This window comes from Halictus rubicundus, chromosome 1 (assembly GCF_050948215.1).
Source record: "Halictus rubicundus isolate RS-2024b chromosome 1, iyHalRubi1_principal, whole genome shotgun sequence".
NCBI lineage: Eukaryota > Metazoa > Arthropoda > Insecta > Hymenoptera > Halictidae > Halictus > Halictus rubicundus.
The window spans coordinates 17,112,025-17,134,238 of record NC_135149.1 but is presented as its reverse complement, the minus strand read 5'-3'; the positions used below and the strand labels follow the sequence as shown (position 1 = coordinate 17,134,238).

The window sequence follows — 22,214 nt, the reverse complement described above, 5'->3', positions numbered from 1 at the left end:
TACGCGTCAAAAATTGGATTTTGCAGAAAAGTGTCCATTCCCAAGATCGAAATAAATAGTTGTGTCTTTTGTTTCGGAGATAACTATTTATTCCGATCTGGGGAATTCTTGTGTTTCGAGAAAAGTTTAAGCTTCGCCGCGTCGTAGAGATGACTTTTGTCCGACAGAAAATTGGTCAGAAGCCGTTAATCAGCATCGAGGAGCGTTTGAATGGGCCAATAAATAAATCCGTCAGGCTATCACAGAAATCGGCGCCGACTACCGGAGAGAAACCCTGCCCTTTTGCGACGTCCGACCGGGTGTGCGTTCCTCGTAAAAGTTGTTGTCGCGTATCACTCGGAAAAATCGCACGCTGTTAATCCCGTCCCGCATGAATTAGAGAGCTTGTCGCCGCGCGTAATTCAAGTTTCATCGGGACCAATAGGCATCGCGGCGGCCCTTTATTCGCGGCACGCGAGGCCGTCGTATTGACTTATATCGCGACGCGACGCTCGACAGACGCGCATTCGTAACCCCGTATTTGGCAAAATCGGACGGCTCCATTCGCGGCTTGTTGCTCAATGCAACGGGCCTCTCGTCCGTCCCGTTTCCACCTGGAATCTTCAGCTTTGATCTCTGAAAACGCGCCGGATCCGCGCACGTACGCGACAAATTTATACGCAGAGTGTCCCTTGATGCGTGGGAAGCGTTGCGAGACTGAATTCCTGGTTCATGTACCCTAAACGCGCGTTTGCGAATATGTATCTTGCTCCCGACATCAGGGTGTATATACCCAACAAATTTCAAATATTTGAAAAAAAAAAGAACAAAGATTTTAGTTGTCTAATGTTAAGGGGGGACCCTTGTGTGAATGGCCTGTTTCTCAAGAATTTTCTTTGGAAAATGTAATGCGTAGATTGATTTAAAATTTAAGGTATCATTTATTAACGTTATAATGTAAACAAAAATATTTTTTATAAATTTTAATTGTTAATATCAACGGTGCAATGGCGGCTTGAAAATAGCATCCTGAAAATGCGCCGTGCAGCGTCCAGTGCACAAAAACAATCTCAAACGAAAGAGTCAAAATGGAATCGTTAGTTTATGCAAATGCGCACAACATGACATTCTTCTTTTATTAAAATTTGCAAAATTGTAAAAATGACGAAGTTTTGAAAAAACGCATTGAAAAAAGTCGGAGCTCGTCATGTTGTGGCCAATTATTTATAGAATATATACACCAAGTTTCATAAAGATCGAGTAATCAGTTTTTGAGCTACGTTGCACGGCGTGCGAAATTTTGCGTTTCGAGAAAAATGCGTTTAAAGTTTCAGTAACGTGGAAAGCACGTTACGTGTTTGTATATATGGTGAACAAATCTTAATTCATTTTAACTTACCGCGGTTTTTTCCTAATCTTCGATTTCAGGGTCATAGAACAGGTCTTCCTTTCCCTCAAAAAATTGTACTTCAGCCGTTTTTTCTTCTTTTCGAGAAGCACGAGCCTTTGCGACAAGAGCTCGACTACGCGAGCCGCTCCGCCCAATATAACCGTTCACTTTATTTTGAAAATGACGTACAAGAATATTTCTGATCACTTTCTAACTTTTTTATCGTATTCCTGAGAAAATTTCCTACCGATTCAAACAAAAAAAAACAAATGCTCAAAAATTTCATTTCACACAAGGTTCCCCCATAAACAATATACAACGAATTATTGAAATGTCCAGAACCTTCTTTGACTTGAATATTAAAAAATCGTTAATATGAGAACGAAAATTTTGAAAAATTGCGCTTAAGAATTTCAACGACAGAAATAGGTTACTCGCACGGGACGCCGAGGAAAAACAGAAGTAGGAATGTTATTTAAAATACACCGAATTAGTGCAGTCTAATGGTCGCCCTCGACTCGAACAGGCGGCTCGAGTCTCCATTAAATTTCGCGAGTCAGCCATGCTCGCGAGCTAATTTAGAAGACGCTAAATCGCAGCACCTGCACTCTGGTTGATGCAGCTGCAGCCTTTCATTAGCACGTAGGAAGGTCGTAGCATCCAATAAATCCAAAACAGTCGAACATAACTGACAAGCTACCCTGTACGGTCTGCAAACACTGCGAAACAAGGATTTGAAATATTTTTTTCTTGCAATTTCACTGGAGGAAACGCGAATCGTCGAGCAATCTTCGAGTATTCCCGCGGCCTGATAGGTGTCCGACTGAACGATGCAGCTTGTGTGTTGCAACCGATATCACGTTCTGTGGACGTCATGCATATTTCCATTATTTAAAGAATTCCAGTCTGCAATCCATTGCCTGGATACATTCGAAACGAGCATGATACCTTTCGTTTTTTTTTTGTTTTTTTTTAGTGAACTCCCAGTACGATGCTTACATTGCAATTCCACATGCCATATGTTATTGCAATTCGCAATGTTGTCTTTTATTTATGTCCATTGCACGCAAATCCAACTGTTACGTCGATATAACGACGTTATTTTAGGCTCGTCGAACTGCAATATTTTGTTGAATTCAACTAACAAAATATTACTGTAAAACGTAGAAATGCCGAGAAGTAAAAAAATTTGCACGATTCTAGAAAGTAGTCGATACATTATTGCGATTGTTTATGGCTCACGTATAGACGAGGTATTTGAAGAATGCGATAGGCTTCTTTCCGCAGAGCCCAAAAAAGAGTTACTTCAGTTTTCTGTCCAATTGTACTGTGGCTGGTATTACGGCAAGACCAATTGCCATAACCGGCAACTGTGTACCAACGTGGAACCCGGATCGAACGTCTTAAAGAGTCGTTGCTTTCGAACCTGTCATTTTTATTGTCAGCCGTCCGAATCCGGTCACGATCAAATAAAAAGGGAAACTAAATTGTTCTTCAAACTGGAGCGGCATTGTAAACCAACGCGTTTCAACTTTCCCTCGACACCAGGTTACCTGTCCTCGCGTAACCCGCTTGGTGCGACAGTTCATCTTTCCATTGAGAATTAACACTAAACCTACCACCTGCCGGTCAAATTGACCTTTCCAAGCTTCTGCGTACAATTTCGTACATATAACATGATCACATCGATATTTATCTTTACGACTTTTCTTAAAGTATGCATACAATCAGTATTTATTTCTCGTTTTATTTTTTTTCCAAGAAATACATTTACCTGCCGCGGCCGGACAATTTGACCCCACGAGATAATATGGTATTTACTCTTATAAACCTAAACAATCAGTATAAAAGAAAGGCTATTCTCAATGTGGCATGGTCAACGCAAAATAAATGAGACGCTATCAAATTACACACGTGTCTGGTTGATAATACTGTTTCATGGCAAATACATCCAAACCGCAAAGGTGGACGACACACAGTATAATTTTCTAAATCGAGGAGAGAGCATCGCAGTATTTTTTATATAATTGACATTATATAAAAATAAATTTGTATATTCATTTCATGGATCTCGTTCATCTACTAATTCATTCAGCAATAAAAGTGACTATTATCTAAGTCTAATTATATTAATAACAACCTTTTTTGAGGACCAAGGGTAATTACACGATTTTTGGTAAATGCTGTATAATTACCGTTCATAGCCTTCAGACATAGATCTAAGATCCGTCTTGGTCTTGATCCGAAGGGTCGTAAGTCTGTGACTAAACTTGTCGCATTTTTTTCTCTGTATTATCGATATCATGAATTCTGACGCCAGAAACGTGCTTCAAGTTTTTGGCTTTGTTTCGCAGAGAATCAAGACAAAATATAGCTCAGTTTGTAGCTGGAGATATTTTCTAGCGCTCTATATTTCATCCAGAAAACTCATCCAATGGTATAAAAATGCTTGGATTCCACGGCATGCACATCGTCAATTTTTGGCCTACTTTTAACGCTTATATTACCAAATATCTGCATAATCTCGTTAGCTCATGACAAATGCGCGCTAGATTAAACCTTCCTCTTTCGAATGAGCCTTCTCCGGACGAAAAATATTCTCATATAAAGACGAAAAGTTGAGGCACGTGAAACCATTTTTTGTCGGTAATGTAGTCACTCTACCTTATCGCGAATCTACGAAGACCGGGCCCTTAATCATTCCTAATGGAAGCATTTTTGTAATTTAACAGTAAACCTATCAAGTACAAAACATATACAGTGAATTCTCGATATATGTCATCAACACGGGTCTTGCCAGCGTCGTGTATCGTCCAGGAGACATACCCGAGCGGTGTTATGTTTCCACTCCTTGGAGTCCGAGACCTCTCGAGCTTCGCGGTCTCTTACGGGTATACCCTGCGGTAGTGGGGATAATTCCGCGACATTTACCATCCAGGTCTTGGCGACGAATATAGAGAAATCACTGTAAAAGTGAAACGTCTTATAGAAGGGAAAAGATTGAATTTACTTCGATCTTTGAACGATTTTCATTATTGTATGTGCTTAAATGAAGAAGTCAATTCAGTAATTTCTTATGAAAACGTGACCGCGCACGGTAGGAATAGGTATACAAGAAGTGTCGGTAGGTTTAGTGTTAAATAGTTACAGCAGAACAGAAGAAATTCCGTTAGGAAGGATTCGTTCGACAACGAAAAACAAATTTCGAAAGAGCCGGGTAAGCAGGGGAAAGAAAGAGGGTGCTGACGGAAAAGAGAGAAGGATTTCTAGGTGTTCGTATTCGTGGTATCCTGCGGGACCGGTTCGCCCCTGCACTCCCGTTCTGGTGCATGCGTCACATATCGGTGACTGTAGTTCGTCGCGATTGCGAAAAAAGACGGAAAAGAAAAGAAAAATAGAGTGGGCGAGCTTAAGTCCTCGTCAGGCACGACCCACGTTTGCTATTAACGCGCGGCGCGACGCGGCGCGTCCGCGAATCCGTCGGACAGACCGCGGCCGTAAATGTATCGAATTTCGGCTACGAACAGCCTCGTGTTGTGCCTCGCAGGCGAAAATGAATCTCGTTCTTCGCTTCTCCATTGTCGATTCTTGCCGTTCGAAAATAACTTGGACATTGTGCTGCGCCGATCAGCGTTCGCCTGTTATTCTGAGCGCTGATCGATGGACCGCGGAAGCCTATGCAATTTCCAATTCCTAAATGCGAACCGAAAATCAGCGTCAAAACAGAAAATGATTTTCTTCGTTCTTACTTGAATATCGTAGAAAATGTTGACGAACATTCGTTAAAAATATTGTACAATATTTGGCGAAATGGTTACCGAGCCATTTCTGCCCTAAACGCGTAAAATCGCGTTATTCCGATAATTGCTTAGGTCTGCACTTTTTGCAATGACCATGACCATAATCGATCGAACAAAGAAGTGTGCATTTGCAGGTTTTTATCGTTTGATCGCTCCCACCCACACGAATGAAAATGATAGGTTGGAAAATTGTTATTGTTGGTTAACCGTGCATCCATTCTAAACATGACACCTCTGGAAATCGCGATTGCAGTTGCTCCCCGTTAATTAGCTCATCCGTGCAATTTACCGGTCTCGTTCATTGTTATTAACGCGGCTACTCGCGATTCCGGCGACTCGTTGCGCAGACTTACGGATCGCTTACATAACTCGCATAATCGTTGCTCTCGTAGTTTTCCAGGCGGTTTACGCACGATCCTAGACATGCGTGTGCGACTTTTACCTACACGCTGCTCGTTGGCTGCGGCCTAGAAGCTCCGTAACCTAGCTAGAGTATGCCAAGGTTGCTGCACAAACGATTCCATTTTTACATTTCGACGAATTCAGTTTTCCACAAAGGACTCTCAGTCCACTTCGAGCTCGTTCAAGTTCATCCCGCGGTTCTGCTACTGTCATCTTGGAACGCGATTGGCGGATGTTTCTTGTTTGATGCATTCGTGTACAACATTTTTGACGAACTAGCAGCAAGAATTCTATGTATGTACAGTGACTCCCATTATTATTCGGACACTGAATTTTCATTCCGCAGGACTCGTCTATTTCCGTGGATTTTATGCATTTATGACAAAAACGAGTAAATGAAATACCGAAACGGTAAAAATTTTCAGAAATTTAAAAAAAACGTTGTACTATTACTATTGAAGTTATTCAAGAAAGAAAGAAATTTCTTCTTTTGCAGTTAATGCAGAGAATGTTTATTTTGTATTAAAATCCACAGTCGAGTAATCCGTTCTTTATAATTTTTAATATCTGACTTCGCGCTACACCATACTATTCAAACACTCTCAGCTTTGCCCATTCTAATTCAGATGACGAGTACGAGTGTTACTACGCAGATTCCATTGTCATTCAAGTATTCGTTCAAGAAAAAACTTTCATTCAGAAAAGTTCAAGGTAAACGTGAATGTGAGCTCAAGGTCAAGATTTAGAAATCCCATGGTGCCAGAGTGTTGTATTTGGCCGGTCGTTTGCATATCTGTTTGTTAGATCTAATCGTCTACGAAAAATAAAATCGTACGGCTTCCTCTGTCCTTCCTTTTTGTCACGATGTGTACACCTAATTTGAATGTAGGCAGTATGAACTAATCACGCTGTAGGCTTCGAATGATTTCAAGGTGCAACCAGTAGAGCTCGCTCTTGTACGATGATTATATGATCGATTACCTCACCTAGCAATTCTCTTATGTACTGAACACACCTACTCGAATCGATTTCGTGATTAGGGGGGCCGACATCTTTTTTAGAAGAAAAGTATGAGTGCAAATGGAAAATATTAATTTATGCTTACTCACTAAGAAAACGTGTGGTATACAATAAGCCTGTTCATGAATTTGAACCTGTTCATGATAATAAAAAATATAGGTTTCCATTTGAAAAACAAAGTTGACCTTCAAATGACCTTGAAAGCGCCACCCAAATAAAAAACAAATATTCGGCTGGAATGTTTTCAAATGAACACTCTTTACATTTTAAATAATCTTGAAGAACAAGAGTTGCACATATTGGTATTAACTTTCTTTTTTTATATGTTTCCCAAAATGCAGAGAAGAAATAGCAGCTCTGTATGTAATAGCATTATTGAAATTTTAATCGGTCAAAAACAATACAATTGTAAAATTTTTGTAAATATCATAAATGCGTAGATCCCGCAGGTATTACTTTTGCGAACAAGCAGGTGGCAGTGCAACTAACGTCAACAATTCGATATGTTCATCAACGAGCGCATAAAAAGTTGCGGTGGCAACTGTGTGTTACCTGGTTTAATAACTCGTTGGTCGATCGGATCAGTTACTGTCTCTTGCGCCACTGTTCAAAATAGCTCGTGACCACTGACCTCGATCTCGGAAATACGTTCGCATCATCGTCTTTCCTTAACGATCCGATAATGAATATCGAACGATGACCTGGTAACACCAGATCGGTTGTGCAACTCACATTTCTTTCGCGAATCTTCCGTATTAGTCACCTCTATTTTCCATCTTCGGTTTTCCAATTGCAAGAATAATGCGCGGCGCATCGGTGTTTTTGTACATTGACGCGTCTCATCCCAACATTTCCTTTTTCAGGGCGATCGTGGGTGCACCGACAGCCGAATCCGAACAAGATGGCGTTCGTAGAGGCGGTAGTGTTTACAAATGCGACATCGCAGTCGACAATACCTGCTGGCCCATCCGTTTCGACACGAAAGGTGAGAACTTTCATATATATTTGAAAAAGGATCATTTGGATATTTTTATTTCATTTTTACTCCAATGATGTTTGGAATAACGTAGTAGAGAGGTGTAGCATAGTCGATGATATTAAAGGAAGGATTTGTTAAATGCTTTAGGAACGAACATTTTTGCAAATATTCCACAAGAGAATTTCTTAAATGGAGTATTGATAAAATATGCAAAATAAAAAATATATCTTTAGAATCTCCTAGTGACAAAACATATTTCTGTCCAGGTCTCATAATTTTATCTATTTCCTGCAAAAATATGCATTTGCATAAACATCCGCAGTCTATTGATAAGTGAGACGACAAAGTTTCTTAAACTGCAATCATATTTCAATGTACAACATAAAAAGTCTATATTAACCCTTTGCACTCGGCGCTATTATCATTCTAAAACTAAATTTTTCTTCCGTCTTAGAATATTTTCATTTTACTCGTACGAAACTGATCCGATTTCCACATATAATGTTTAAATCTTTAGTACTTTATTAAATACAAATTTTGTAATGTAACAAATATTTTGTAACATTTTTTGCAATTTCTTTGAAATAATGCCACAACAGTTTCTAGTGGTGCTTCAGAGTCACCACTCGAGTGCAAAGGGTTAAAAATTCAATTTTCTTCTTTCTATAAGATAACACATACCAGTTAGTCCTCGGTGGGCAGTGCTAACGAGTATCTTCAATTTGCAAATTCATTACTGCGACCTCACAGAAAGTTTGTCAAAGTTTACTGGTCGAGAGGATTTTGGAATGATATTCGAGAAACAAGAACGGATTAACTCCAGTCAGTCCGGTGCCAATCCGATATCCGTTTTCCGGTTTCTTCTTCCGCTTGTATAGTAGCACTTGCCACGGTCTTTGAAAGGTACCTCAACACAGTGTTGCTAACGAGGGCTCGTATCTCGTGCTCCTCGGGCTGCTGGCAGTCGCTGACCTACATTCTGGTTTTCCACCCGCTGCTGTCGGAGCCCCTGAAGAGCTTCGTAATCTCAGAAACTGCGGAGTAACCGACTGACTGGTTATAGAACGTTCTATTCTCGGCGCCTTTCCACCCACCTTGCCGATGTGTCCCTTCCTCCATACTTCAAGGCTTTGCATCTCCAGCTTATATCGATTTCAAATACTTTCCCTTCCCCGATTATTCACCTTTTAACACGTTAATCGCCTCGCATCGCTCCTACTTGGCCGACACAATTATTCGTCTATCTTTTGAACATTTGTTCTTCCGCTTACCCTCAATTTCATTAGGATCATTGTAAGATCTAAAAGGGTTAAAACTTTAGGATAACATGGATTTCTTCATCATAAACTTACACGTGACACGACATTTAACAGCAAATTAACCATTTCACATTACATTTTTGCGATTGCAAATGTAGAGCGAAAATTCGTAGAAATCAGGCACAATTAGTAGAATAGAAATATCTTAATTTTATCTTTGAATTTTAATTTAAAAACGCTACGAATTTCCGCTCGAACTCAATAGATAGTATGTTTCAGTCTGAAACCTCAATTAAATTGTAAGGCATGGTTGAGAGGCATGCATAAGTTCGTTCACTGATTCATTTGTCTTCTGAAATGAAAGAGCAACATCGTTTACGTTTAAACAAAAAGAAAATGCGCCTTCGTTCGGAACAATGAGACATTAATTTCTCTGTCATCTGCCTAAAATATTGAATCGAAACGAGAGAGGGAGAGAGAGAGAGAGAGAGAGAGAGAGAGAGAGAGAGAGAGCGCTCCAAAAGGAGTTATAATGACTTCATTTCAAGCAAACAAGCGATAAAGCGAAACGAACGGGCGAAGTCACGAGCGTGCATGAATTTCCGCGCAGACAGCCATTCAAATTAATAATCACGCGCAGCAGCGATACGATCATCCGCTCGGGAACGCGCGATGCAAATTAGTGGAATCATGCCGGCACGAATTAGACGTGCTTACACACTTCGTAACGGCCGTATCTCTGAACGATCGGACACGATTCTGGACCCGTAATTTGCCCGCGAGAAAGTAATTGAGAGAGGGAGAGGGAGGGAGAGAGAGTGCCAATCGGCAGGAAACCGACAGAGTCGACTTCACATTATCTCGGCCGGAGCGTGCTGGATCGATCGAAACTGTCAGATCGAGATAAAATGTTGATTAAGACGGCAAGGAGGTTCGTTATTCGCAATTTTTCATCGAGCTTGATTAACCCTTTGCACTCGAGTGGTGACTCTGAAGCACCACTAGAAATTATTGTGGCATTATTTCAAAGCAATTGCAAAAAGTATTACAAAATATTTGTTACATTACAAAATTTGTATTTAATAGATCACTAAACATTTAAATATTATATGTGGAAATCGGATCAGTTTCGTATGAATAAAATGAAAATATTCCAAGACGGAAGAAAAATTTAATTTGTAGAATGAAAATAGTGCTGTGTGCAAAGGGTTAATACCAGTCCCGTGGCACCATGTTGAGAGAAATTGAGCCGTGTTGCTGTTGTCGCCGATTTACAAACGAAATACAATGAATTTTCGATATAAATCAACAATACGGGTTTTGCCGAATATCGTTCAGGAGTCATATCCGAGCCGTGTTATGTTTACACTCCTCGGCGTCCGAGGCCTCTCGAGCTTCGCTGCCATTACCCCGCGGTAGTGGGGATAATTCCACGACGCGTATCATCGAGGCTTTGGCGACATATACAGAGAAATTACTGTACTCCCTCTGCGGTATAATAATAGTAGCAGTTGATTAATTTATTTTGTCCCATAATAATAGTAGCAAAAGGAAATAAATATAGAACGCAGTATTTATTATCAAAAAACTAGATTAAATTAAACAATAACGGTATACCCCGCGGTAGTGGGCATAATTCCGCGACATTTATCATCCAGGACTTGGCGACATATATAGAAAGATCACTGTACTCGAGTCAGAATAGTACACAGACATCGTTCCCGAAGGTTTAACGTAGAATAAATCACAAGAAAAGCAGCTATATGTATACCTTTAAAAAAAAAACTGTATCAATCTTCAGGTTGACATTAATGTCTTCCACTGGGATTCAATCTGCGTACCAAGTTTGTTATAAGATTAGCGTTTAGATCCGCTACTAAGTACTCAATACCTCCGTAGAGAGTTCCTGGCAACCCGTATCTAGTTGGTTGCCGTAGTGCATTCGGAATAAATTGAAATCAATTTCCTGTGAAAGTCAATTATCAGCAAAAGTTCGAGTCGTTTAATTAACCGTTGCGAAATTACAAAGCGTCTGGCAGCGACTTGTCAGTCAAGAAGAATACCATGGCCCTTCCTGTCATTCCGCGTGATGGAGGGTGCTCCTCTTCCCTCGTCCCTATTAACGCAGACTCGGAAGAGTTTGCCGGTGGAAGCCGCCTCTCGGTTGATAGAGAAACGTTTTCACCGACTAACGTATACAAGATCATGCCCCACGCTACGTCCAATTAGTCGGCTCCTCTTCCTTAGTCAACGCTGCTCGCCCGGACACTTCGCTTTGATCGATAATTAGCCTGGTCGAATGCGCGATCTTGTCTCGATCTTATCCAATTACAGTCGTATTTGATCGTCTCGGCCATTCATTACATTCGCGGATCTCTCTCTCTCTCTCTCTCTCACTCTCTCTCGCGCGCGCACTCGGACAGGCCGCCATTTTACAACCGATTTTTACCAGATAAATTATTTTCTTGTTCGCAAAATTACCCCTGTCCAGTTCTTTGCCCTGTTGCTAATAAAACAACAATCTACGTCGAACTTCGTGTTTTCCTGGTGATTACACGAAAGCCAATTTGTTTTATCTGTTATACGCTGGCCGGATCTTACTTTGCGATGGTTTAACAGTTGTGGTAACTATAGTACAGAATTATCTTCAAGCAACTGTACATTGGATGAATTTAAGCATATTCTTATGCTGTTTACGAATTATTGAAATTATTAAATGAGAAACATCATTTTCCATAAAGATCCGCAGTCTGGTCATAACCAAATCGTTAGAAAATTATTGTTGGAATTATAATAATGTTATGCGCCAAGACTCCGTAGATTTGCGATAAGATAGAGTGACCACGTTACCGACAAACATAGGCGAAAAATGTCCTTATATGAGAATACTTTTCGCTGGGAAAGGGCTCAGTCGAAAGAGGACAAGATTATGCAGATATTTGGTAATATAAGCGTTAGAAGCAGGCCAAAAATTGACGATGTGCATGCCGTGGAATCCAAGCATTTTTATGCCATTGGATGAGTTTTCTGGATGAAATCCAGCCAAATGAAATAAAGCCAAAAACTTGAAGCACGTTTCTGGCGTCAGAATTCATGATATCGATAATACCGAGCAAAAAATGCGACAAGTTTAGTCACAGACTCAAGACCCGTCGGATCAAGACCAAGACGTATCTTAAGTCAGTGGCTGAAGGCTGTGAACAGATACAGCAGTTACCGACTTGCTGACTCTGCAAAAGTCACGTGACTACCCTTGGCTCTTAAAACCTGTCTCAAAAATTCTGTGACGAGAGATTTTTGAGACTGCATAATTCCAGCCACACAAAGGGCTCGGAAAACACAAGAAGAAAAATTTCGATTCTTTGTAAGTTAGAAGTTGGAATAACCCTTTGAGGCAGTCGTGCCACGATCGAGTGGATTCCGAGCCCCCGGATCGATAGATCCAGCAATGCGTTCAGCTGCCAAGCGCTCCTCAGACCATTCCTTCTATCTTTGATTCCGTTTGCGTACGAGGAAGAGGCTCGGGATCTCGTACAGGTCTCGGAGGTCACTCACTTCTTCGGGTACTCGACCGAAGAGACGTCTTGAGGAACTCCTCCAGGTACACCCCACGGAGAGTGTCAGAGTGGCGCGGTGGGCCGTCTCGAGATACCGGGAACCGTGTTCAAGCAAGAAGTCGGCTCTACCTAATACAGAAAACCGTAAGGTCGTTCTACCGATGCGACGGCCCTGCCCCGCCGAACGTTCGGCATTTCTTGCAGAATGCCACCTGAGGATCTTCGGGGAAGGTCAAACGAACGCTCGCGCTCGTTCGATCACGAAACCGGCTAATTGACATCCTCTTAATGAGCCCGGTAATAATCGGCGAAATAATTGGGCCGCGATAAACTCGACGAATTTTGACCGGAAACGATCGATAATTTGCAACCGAGGCTTCGTTGGAAATCGATTTATCGAGTTGGCCGACCTGTGCGAGGAGACTTCAACGTGTGGAGAGATGAAATTGGCGAAATTGATTCTTCATTTTCTGGATTGGTCATTTCATTTTACAAGAATATTCCCGTTATGTTCCCATTAAGAAATAAATAATATTGTATTTTTACATCGTAAGAGAACGTTGGAATCAACAAAGGATATTTAGAACAAAGGGGCTTGGTTGTCAATCGATTACCAAGATATGTGTGCACCTCAGTATATTCAAAATATTTTGCTAGTAATGTTGAGAAGCTCTAATGAAAATGAAATATTTAGAATAAATTTTTGGGGAGGTTTCCTTGTTCTTCGACGGAGTTTGGACTTTTGTAAATTTGAAATACTTTGCTAATAATGTTGAGAAGCTTCCAACGTTCGTCGTAATGCTGCCGTGAATGAGACACTCACCGGAGCGTTACCTTTAACAGCATTCGCGTATTAGGGGTGGGATGCGAAGGACAACTTCCCTTTAAGGGCTACGCTTGACCGATACGGCTAACGGGTTCATTCCGTTCGGAAAATCGACGAAGAAAACTGCAGGGTGCACTCGCTGAGAATTCTCTGCGGTGACACCTGCTCCACGCTTGCTTTTTAAAGGAATACCAGGATGACGCATTGCAACCGTCATTTACTGGAAATTGTTCTTGTATCACCGCGTTATATAACAATTGTACAATTCACGTTCCGCTACAAAAATGCGTGCGTTTTATAGGCTGTACAGGTTTACATGAATATACACTTTTATGGAAACGAGAAAATTGTTAAAAAGCTTAACAAAGAATGGAATTTGTGAAAACGAATAAATTCTTAATTTATCAGTAGCCAAATAGTAACTCCTCTCATTATAGTAAATAAGATAAAATTGACTAGGTTAAAACAAATTATGGAATATAAGTGAATTTAGTAATAAGCTTGGGTACGGTAAAATAAGATACAATAGAATAAAATAAGATAACGTCAGATAGAATATTATAGCAAATAAGATTAAATTGACTAGGTTGAAACAAATTATGGAATATAAGTCAATATAGTAATAAGCTTGGGTACGGTAAAATTTATGAGTTAATTTAGTGAGTTGAAAATGGTGTACAGACGTTCTTAAATTCTTTTAATCTTTCCAGTGTTTTAAATGTCACTCGCTCACTTTTACCATAATTGCATAAAATCTGTAGACTACTTATCAGTTCGTGTGTTACCTTATGCATGAGTTCAATGAAACTTTTTACCTTTCAATATAACAAAAAATATTATACGTCGTTCCTATCTTCGTTCCTACAAAATTGTACAGTTGATAAACAATTATCAAGATTTTCGTAGACATGGTTCCATGATTTTTTTGCAATTAGGTCTGGAACCATCCATTGGAACGTTGAGCAATAAAGAAACGTAAAATATTTCAGGCTAGCACTGAGTTCAGAAATATAATATGTTGGTGTACTTTTATGTTACACTTATAAATTTTAATAAGTTCGCCTACATAACACAATGGTTTTTTAATTGCAGGAAATAATTATGTGAGAAATCCAACCGTGTCGAATGGTTCAAGTCAGATCGACAATAAAACACTTCAGTGGTTCGGTGCTACGGTTTCAGCTTCTTTAGTAGATGGAGGGCCTATTTTGGTGAGTACATTTATTAATAGTACTACTATAACACTATCGAACAATATTTATATTAATGTATCGACGGCAATAATAAATTTCATTGGGTACATTCACTCAACAATTTCATATTGATCACAAAATAGAAAATTAAGTAAAAGCAACAAAGTATAGAACCAATGTTAAATATCATACTTTTTCTATTTGATTCATCTAATTATAAAAATACAAAAAATTTATAGAATAGCCATACAAAAGGATCACAAGTCTATTACATAAACATTTAACTGTATTGTGAAAAAGAAATAGGCCGATGCAATTTTCATAAATTGAAGAAATAACCAATTTTTAACACATTCTGTTAGTCCAAAGCCATGTTGACGATTCTTATAATAGTTCTTTTTGACATCATCAAAAGGTATTTATAAAGATACAAAAGCAGTCGTTACGGATAGATGAAGGGGTTTTGTGAGAAATTACGAGCGTATGTTCTGAGAAGAGCGCGTCTTCTATTTCAGGAATCGAAAACAAACGAATTTCTGTTACGTTCTACGTTTCCGTTGCTACGTTTGGCCACCATTTTGGTTACTTTGCTACACGTATGACTGAAGCAGCTTTTATTCCTACCCAGTTCCTGCTGAAAACGTAAAAATATCTTCATTTTGTAATGTTAACATTTGTGGACAATATTAAAGACGTAGGAATGAACATGATCATTTCTTGTACATCAATTTGTATCAGCTTCTTCAACTTGGTAATAAATGAAAGACATTTCACATTATTCCATAATAATTTAGATAAGTCTCTAGTTGCATAAAGATTTGCGGTCTGCGGACGACATATTTCCTTTCTGAACAGTCTAATATAAAAATTTCTCACTTTTACATGATAATATAGTCTACTCGATATGCTCGCAATAAAGTTTGTAATTACACGAGGATGTGCAATACCTCCCAATAATATATGAAAGTTTATAGTCACATAAAGACGTACGATCCATTTATAGTTGACTGTTAGAGACTTTCGTGCCCGACCATAACGTATTTCGGTCGTTTTCGCTCGTAGACGCGTCTCGCAATTTTACGTCCCGAGTGTGGTCCCGATATTAATCTGGCTCGAAGATCTGTGCCCTTCTCGAAGGGCCTGGGCCCTTTCTCTCCCCTCGGGATGCAGCCGGCTTCTATGATCCATAGCCGCCGTTATCTTTACGTGCGTTGCACTTGACCGCGTGCGTACACGCACGGCTAGATCTATTCCGCACGCATATGTGCATGCGGATCACGCGCGGCTGCGGTGTGCCGCCCGGGAAGATTGAACGGGAAAAGAAAAAGGAGTAAGCCTTGGAACCGACTGCGATTTTTCGACCGCAGATCTCTCCGGCGACGGTTCTACGCTGTTTGTTTAGTGGTTTATAATTGGATGCGCCTTTACGGTTACTTTGTTGCCTTCCCCGAGAGTTTGAACGTGCATTACGCACCTTTCCGTTGCGGTTGCACGCGGACATCTTTCGGAAATTACAGCTGGAATGCGAATTTGCGTCAGAGTCGGTTGGTTAGAAGCACTGATCTAAAATTTATTAACCTTCGTATACCCCTCGAAAATAATCGCAGCGAAATTACTGGGATAATAACTCACCCATTTTTACCACGTTTCCATTAACTCGCTTTCTTGTCTAGCTGTCTGTACAAATTTTGCAACTTCCCGACGAACTTGAAATGTTGAACATAAGTCAGAGCTAGATGACAACACACGCAAGACTAAAAAGCAGAGAATAATTATTTAGATAAAAACTTTTATACTTCTGTTCCATGTAAACAATATAATACACGTGTTCTTCGTTTTGAGATTATTTCCCAATGTTAAAATTTTATAAATGACAACAGAAAGACATAAAAGTGGTGCATCTCACCCTATGGCGCGTCTCGTCGGGAATTATCCTAGGTGGGTGAGTTTTCACCGTGAGGCGCGGATTAGGATGAAATATATCGAGAGAAGAATCGTGTATTCGAAAAATCATTCATCGGAACGAGTTTGTTTACCGGTTGGTTCGGCTGATAGACATTTGACCGCAAACAATTTGCGAATTCATGCGGTTCTACAGCTTGTTGAACGGCAGTTAGTCTGTCCAGCATTCAAGGGGAAATTGGCGCGCCGGGTCATCTCGGAGCCAAACGGGCTCCTATAAATACGAGCTGGGCATTTCCTATGTGAGGGACATATTAGTGACAATTATCGTTCCCATGCCCGCGTAATTTTCACATAACGAAACGTCGCCACAACATTCTCATCCGCCTGGCCACGGAATTATGCGGGAATTATCTACTTACTCCAGAATGCGAGCGCACGTTCCACGATAAATGCCACCGCAGGTTTTTCCACGATTACTCTTTCTCGCTTTCTCCAGCCGGCATGGCTGCGGGTCGGTGTGACACACGAATTAAACATAAGTAATTACAGGTGGCGCAAGTAAGGGCAGCTATTTCCTCTCGGCGGCAGCTCTGGAAACTTTTGAATTTTCTCTTGGACAATTTTACGGTTGTTTTATCCCTCTTGCGGTTTTGTTTTCAACCCTCGAGACTGCTGCGCACAAAAGAAACATAGCGGGAGAATAAAATGAGAATAATGTATCCATTAAATTCCTTTAATCTGCCATTTATTTTGAATTTCACGTTTCTTTTATAACCAGATAAAAATCCACAGTCTATTACCTTTTACGTGTTTTGGATCGTTACCAATTTCAACATTGTCTACAATTAGTACCGAGAATGTTTACCGGAGGCCCAGCCGGCGAACAATGAAAAAGAGGGCCGAATTCGTATAAATCAAGTTAATTAACGAGACTATCCGAAGCCAAGGGGGCCGATCTCCGGTTTTCGGCGCTCATCAAACTTGCAGGTGGACGTCACTTCTACGTGACGAGAATAACTTCTTCGGGCTGTTTCGTTTTAGCGCCATAGACGACGCGTCGAAGCATTTGGCGCGATTATGCATGAACCTCACGTATCCACCTCCGGTCATAAAAGGAGACAGGACGGGGCTCCTACTCAGTCACACTATTAATTAACAAAAACTTGAATCTCTATATAAATGCCGTTCTCGAAATTCCGATCGTTGCAGCCTATACGCATGCGTGTTCAACATCGGAAAACCTGTGGACGCCCCGGTGCGCAATTAAACGAGATATTGCCAATTTCTCTATTAGACTGATGGATTTGTGGAATGCTTAAATTTATAAAATACGACAAAATGCAATACCGTATTGAAGCCCTGTTAAATTGTTCTTAACTGCAGTCGAATGCGATCCGCAACGATAAAATCAGGTATCAATTAATTTTATGTTTTAATCAGACATGCGGTTGAATATACAGTTTCGTGTCATTTAATATTGTCTGTAGTTTAGCGTTGAAACATCTATTTTTGCAAAATTGATAATTGGTGGTCGTGCGATCGGGTGCGCATCGCAACGAACAAAGTTGTAGAACGTTTTGAAGCGTACCTGCAAGACAAATTGCAATACTTCTTGCAGAATATACTGCTGACAAATTGCATTCTTCGTACGTTTCGTTGAAAGCATCGACAAGCAGTGAACACGAAACGATAATCAATGGAGCAGTATCAACGAGGAATACAGTATACAGGATATTTCTTTCAGTCTCTGTCAATCGTAGAACATAACATAACCGCCGAGGGTCGCTACAGGACGTCCGTTTTCTGACCAGGAGCAATTTACTCGGTTGCATCGAGTGGCACGCAAGAACTCGCATCGTGCCTGTATTAATGCACGCGTGAATACACGCTTCTGTTTGACAGGAATAACTGGTGATAGCATCGTCGATCGTGCATGAAAGGAATTATGTAATTCACCTCTGAATATTCTTCGACCGGCAGCCGTTCGCACGGGCTTCTTTCCCAGGAATCTTAGCCATTTGGATTTTACATGTGCAACAGAATATTAGGATTGTGCAATTATATCGAGAACATTGTTGAGTTTCATGGGTTGGAACGTCTCGCGTAAAATAACGACCGGTAAAAACAAATTGAAATAGCGCGGCTATTTCACCGCGAAAGTTTAGCTGACGAGCAAAATGAATTGAAGGATAAAAATAATTCTTGCTCAACTGTTCAGTGATTTTTAAATTAATTCGGTGAATTAGGTGTCACGTAAAATACGTATTTGTTTATAAACAAACAATTGTACGAACAAGGTATGTATACTTCACTTTCCAACAGATCGAAGAAGGTCATAGAACAAAATGATGCATATCATTGATTTTATAAAGTTATTTTTCAATGAGAGAGTTATTCAGTCGAATTTAGTTTTATCGTGCCGCGTACTTTCTTCCTTCACTAAATAAATAAACTGCTCTCATATTTCCATCTACCATTGGACTGTCGCTGCAGCGTTTTTTGCAGTCATCCAATTCAGCGATGTTTCTTCGACCTCTTCTTCCTCCTCCTCTTTCACCTCTTCTTCTTCGTACTTCTGTTCCCTTTCGCGATTCGCCGACGTTTCGGAGATACAGCTCCTTGATTACTGCCAGATGTTTCTCGCTTCCGACCTTTCTCTCTTTTCTCCTTTCTCCAAATAAGAGGATCGAGCTTTTTTGCCGGTTTCGGGACGATTTCTTATCCGATCGAGACGCACAATGGCAACAGATCAACGGCAGATTTAAAGGCGCGCAAATATTTATTTTACTCGACGATAATTTACATCCTGACCTTGACTTTTTATTGCGCATTATCCTCAAATCTTGCAGTCGAAGACAAAAATGTATAACAAACAATATACAAAATTCTCTTCACTTTCTTGGTAATGTTTGATTCTAGTGGAAGAACAGCCTCGTTTGTAATTAATTAGTAACAGATTTTCTTCCACTATTTCAGTAGAATGCAGTATTACAAACAAACTTCAGGTGCCAGTCAATGTTACCAACGCTCAGAAAGTCGAAATCTGTGGTGTCATATATCGTATAGGAGCAAACTGACAGTCGTCGTCCCCGAATGGTTAAGTATAAAATTTTGGGGGAATATTTTCAAAGTTCAATCATTTTAGAAAATACAGAAAATCGATTTTTTGACTCGCCCACGCGAAAGTGCGCCCCTAAACGCCCGCAAATAGTCCCGCTGGATCCTGCGATCTCACGATGTTCCACTCTCGGAGCCATCCATCATAAATCGCCAGCAACATCCCTTTAATTCACCGGGAACAGGGCAGCGGTATGATTCTAAGCCAAACCCGGGGTCCAAAGAAATTCCTCCATTAAAAGGGAACAAGCGATCGCAGGGAGTCGTCTGGGCCGCGCCTTGAAGAGGCAGGACCGAAAAAAAATCCCTAGCCTGGGAGGAGACAGAATGATCAACCGCTTCTCGCAATATCTCTCGCGCGGCCGCGGGGAATTTCTCAAACATTGTCCCGTCGATTCCCTCTGACAATGGTATTTCCATTCGGCCCGGCCCGACAAACGTTCGATCAGCCGTGGCCCCATCGATCCCGGGCCCTCGGAGGATCCTCCCCCCTCTCTCTCTCACTCTGTGGTTCCCTAAAAAGGGCGATCGTTCGCGGGGAAAGGGCCGAGGATATGTCGAGACGGGCAAAGTGAAAGGGAAAGGTCGCGGTTGAACGGAAAGCGAACGCGAATTTCGTACAAGACTCTGCTCTCAGGATAGGTCGCCGGGGTCGGCGATGTTCCTCGACCCGGTCCCCGTGCTCCGACTTCGAATCGATGCGTTTTCGGCGAGGATCCAAGACCCCTTTTGCAACTTTATCGCGAACGCTCGATCGTATTTTATCGCTGTCGATTGTTCCTCTACCGAGATCCAACTATTCTTTTGCTGTTCACGTTTTTGGTTTTCTGGGGGACTCCTCCCTCTCTCCCTCTCTCTCTCTCTCTCTCTCTCTCTCGTCTCTGTTCTCCCTTTGCATTGTTGCTTGAGTCTTGTTGTTCAGTGAAAGTTTTATATTATTTTAATTTTGTCTTCGAACAGGACAGTTTTGATATTCTCTTTGAAAGGAGGCATTCTATTTGTCTTACTAAGTGCATATACCTATTGCAATAAATAGCATACAGACTAAAGGCTGATTCCCACGCACGGGCAGAAATTCTCCTGTCTCCTGTACCGTAGGCTAAACTGATCGCCGAGCATTTAAGCGGGGAAACAAGATAACGCGAACTACCGGTGCCAGGGGGGTCCATTTTGTCGTTGGCAACGTCCAGCGGCGTTTACACGGACGCCCATAATGTAACCGGGTCTTTTGCCATCAAACTTAACAGAAGAACAGGAGGGTGCGCGATAAGTCACGGCACTGTGCTCAGAAAACTGAATTATGGCTCCCGTATTCGGAATCAGTCGTGGAACATAGAAAGAAACGGGGGTTACTGTTGCTTCCCGCTCCGTTACCTGTTGCACAATTTAGTTTTTCTTATTTACTTATTCCTTTCCTGCATAGGTTGTTGAATTTGTTATTGGACAGGCTACATGCGTATCTAAACAAAAACATACGGTTCCGTTAAAAAAAGAAGAAAAAGTCACTTTGAAGTCTGGGAGGCACTTAGGTATAGTACAATACACAGGGTGGTCCTTCTCAGCAAGGCCACCTGCATATCTCTTCAGATTGTTGTGATGCAAAAAAATATTTGTTACGTAATGTGCATGGTGTCAATGGACCAAATATCTACCAAGAATATTTTTTCCGGAGTTATCAAGGTCATCGGTGTTTTGTGATACATAACTACATTTTCTTTTATTGCATCGTGTAACTGATCTAAAAAGACATTGGACGCACGTAGGTGGCCTTACTTAAAAGGACAAACCTGTAGTATAATAAACCTGAGTATATAAGATTTACGACTATCGCGCTCTCGAAACAAAGCAGTTTTCGTTTGGAATGTGCGTTTCAAAAATTAATAGTTCGACGTGTCGAAATCGCGCACAGTGGGTCAAACAACCATGTGTATCGTACGTCCAGAGAAGGATAGGCAATTTGATTAGTATGCCTGTTTGTCCATTCGACAAATCCTCGGTTCGAATTCGGCGATTTCTCGTTCGCGACCGGCTAGACTGTCCCACGATGTATAAATAAGGCAGTGAGTCAGAAGGTGTGCAGGAGGTGAGTCAACCGCCGGCCACGAAACTGAAGCAGACTTTAGCGGACGCGTCTTCCGCGCGGCCACCTTCGTCCGTCGGCTCACGTGACGTAAATATCCGTCCGTCCGGCGTCGCTCTGTTATCCTGTCGCAGCTCCTTGTCCGCGAAAGGGGGTGAAGCCAGGTGAAAAATATGGCCGACCGCCACGGACAAATTTAGCGGGAATATTTCATTCGTGTATGCAGCTGCCGCTGTTTTTCTCCGGACCCCCCCCCCCCCCCCCCGCCACTTTTTTCGCTGCGCCGAATACGAAACCTCTTTTCTGCTCGAAACGGGAATCGCCGTGATGCCCGGCGAGATTGTTGGTGGGTGGTAGCCATTTCTGCTTCTTTTTGCGTTTCCCGTGGTTCAGGCAACATCTTTTTACATTTCTTTTTTCTATCAGAAAAATGATGAACTTTTTTTAACCCTCCACCGAAGGTTGTTGAGGCGAATTCCCATTTCTTTGGAATTTCCTGTCGGATTTTTATTTTCATTGCAATAAACGTAACCAGGTTTCATGTATCGCAATGCAATAAGCAATGGCGTTCCGTGTCAGTATGGTTTTAGTTTTATGACGATTTCAGGAAAAGAGTAAGTATAGACCTAGCTAGTAAAACATCAGGGTGAAAACGCATATCATAAGAACAAAATGAATTTGTGTTGGAACTACCTCTCGACACCCCG

The 22,214-nt window shown here is 41.2% G+C and overlaps 1 protein-coding gene across 2 annotated transcripts in view; it reads left to right on the top strand.

Moving 5' to 3' along the window:
* Positions 1–22,214, top strand: part of If (integrin subunit alpha inflated) — a 97,126-nt gene that overhangs the window by 21,155 nt on the left and 53,757 nt on the right. For both annotated transcript variants that reach the window (XM_076790497.1, XM_076790504.1), the window contains exons 2-3: positions 7,455–7,576; positions 14,305–14,423. In XM_076790497.1, coding sequence (XP_076646612.1) covers positions 7,455–7,576; positions 14,305–14,423 — 241 coding nt within the window. The remainder of the gene's footprint in view (positions 1–7,454; positions 7,577–14,304; positions 14,424–22,214) is intronic.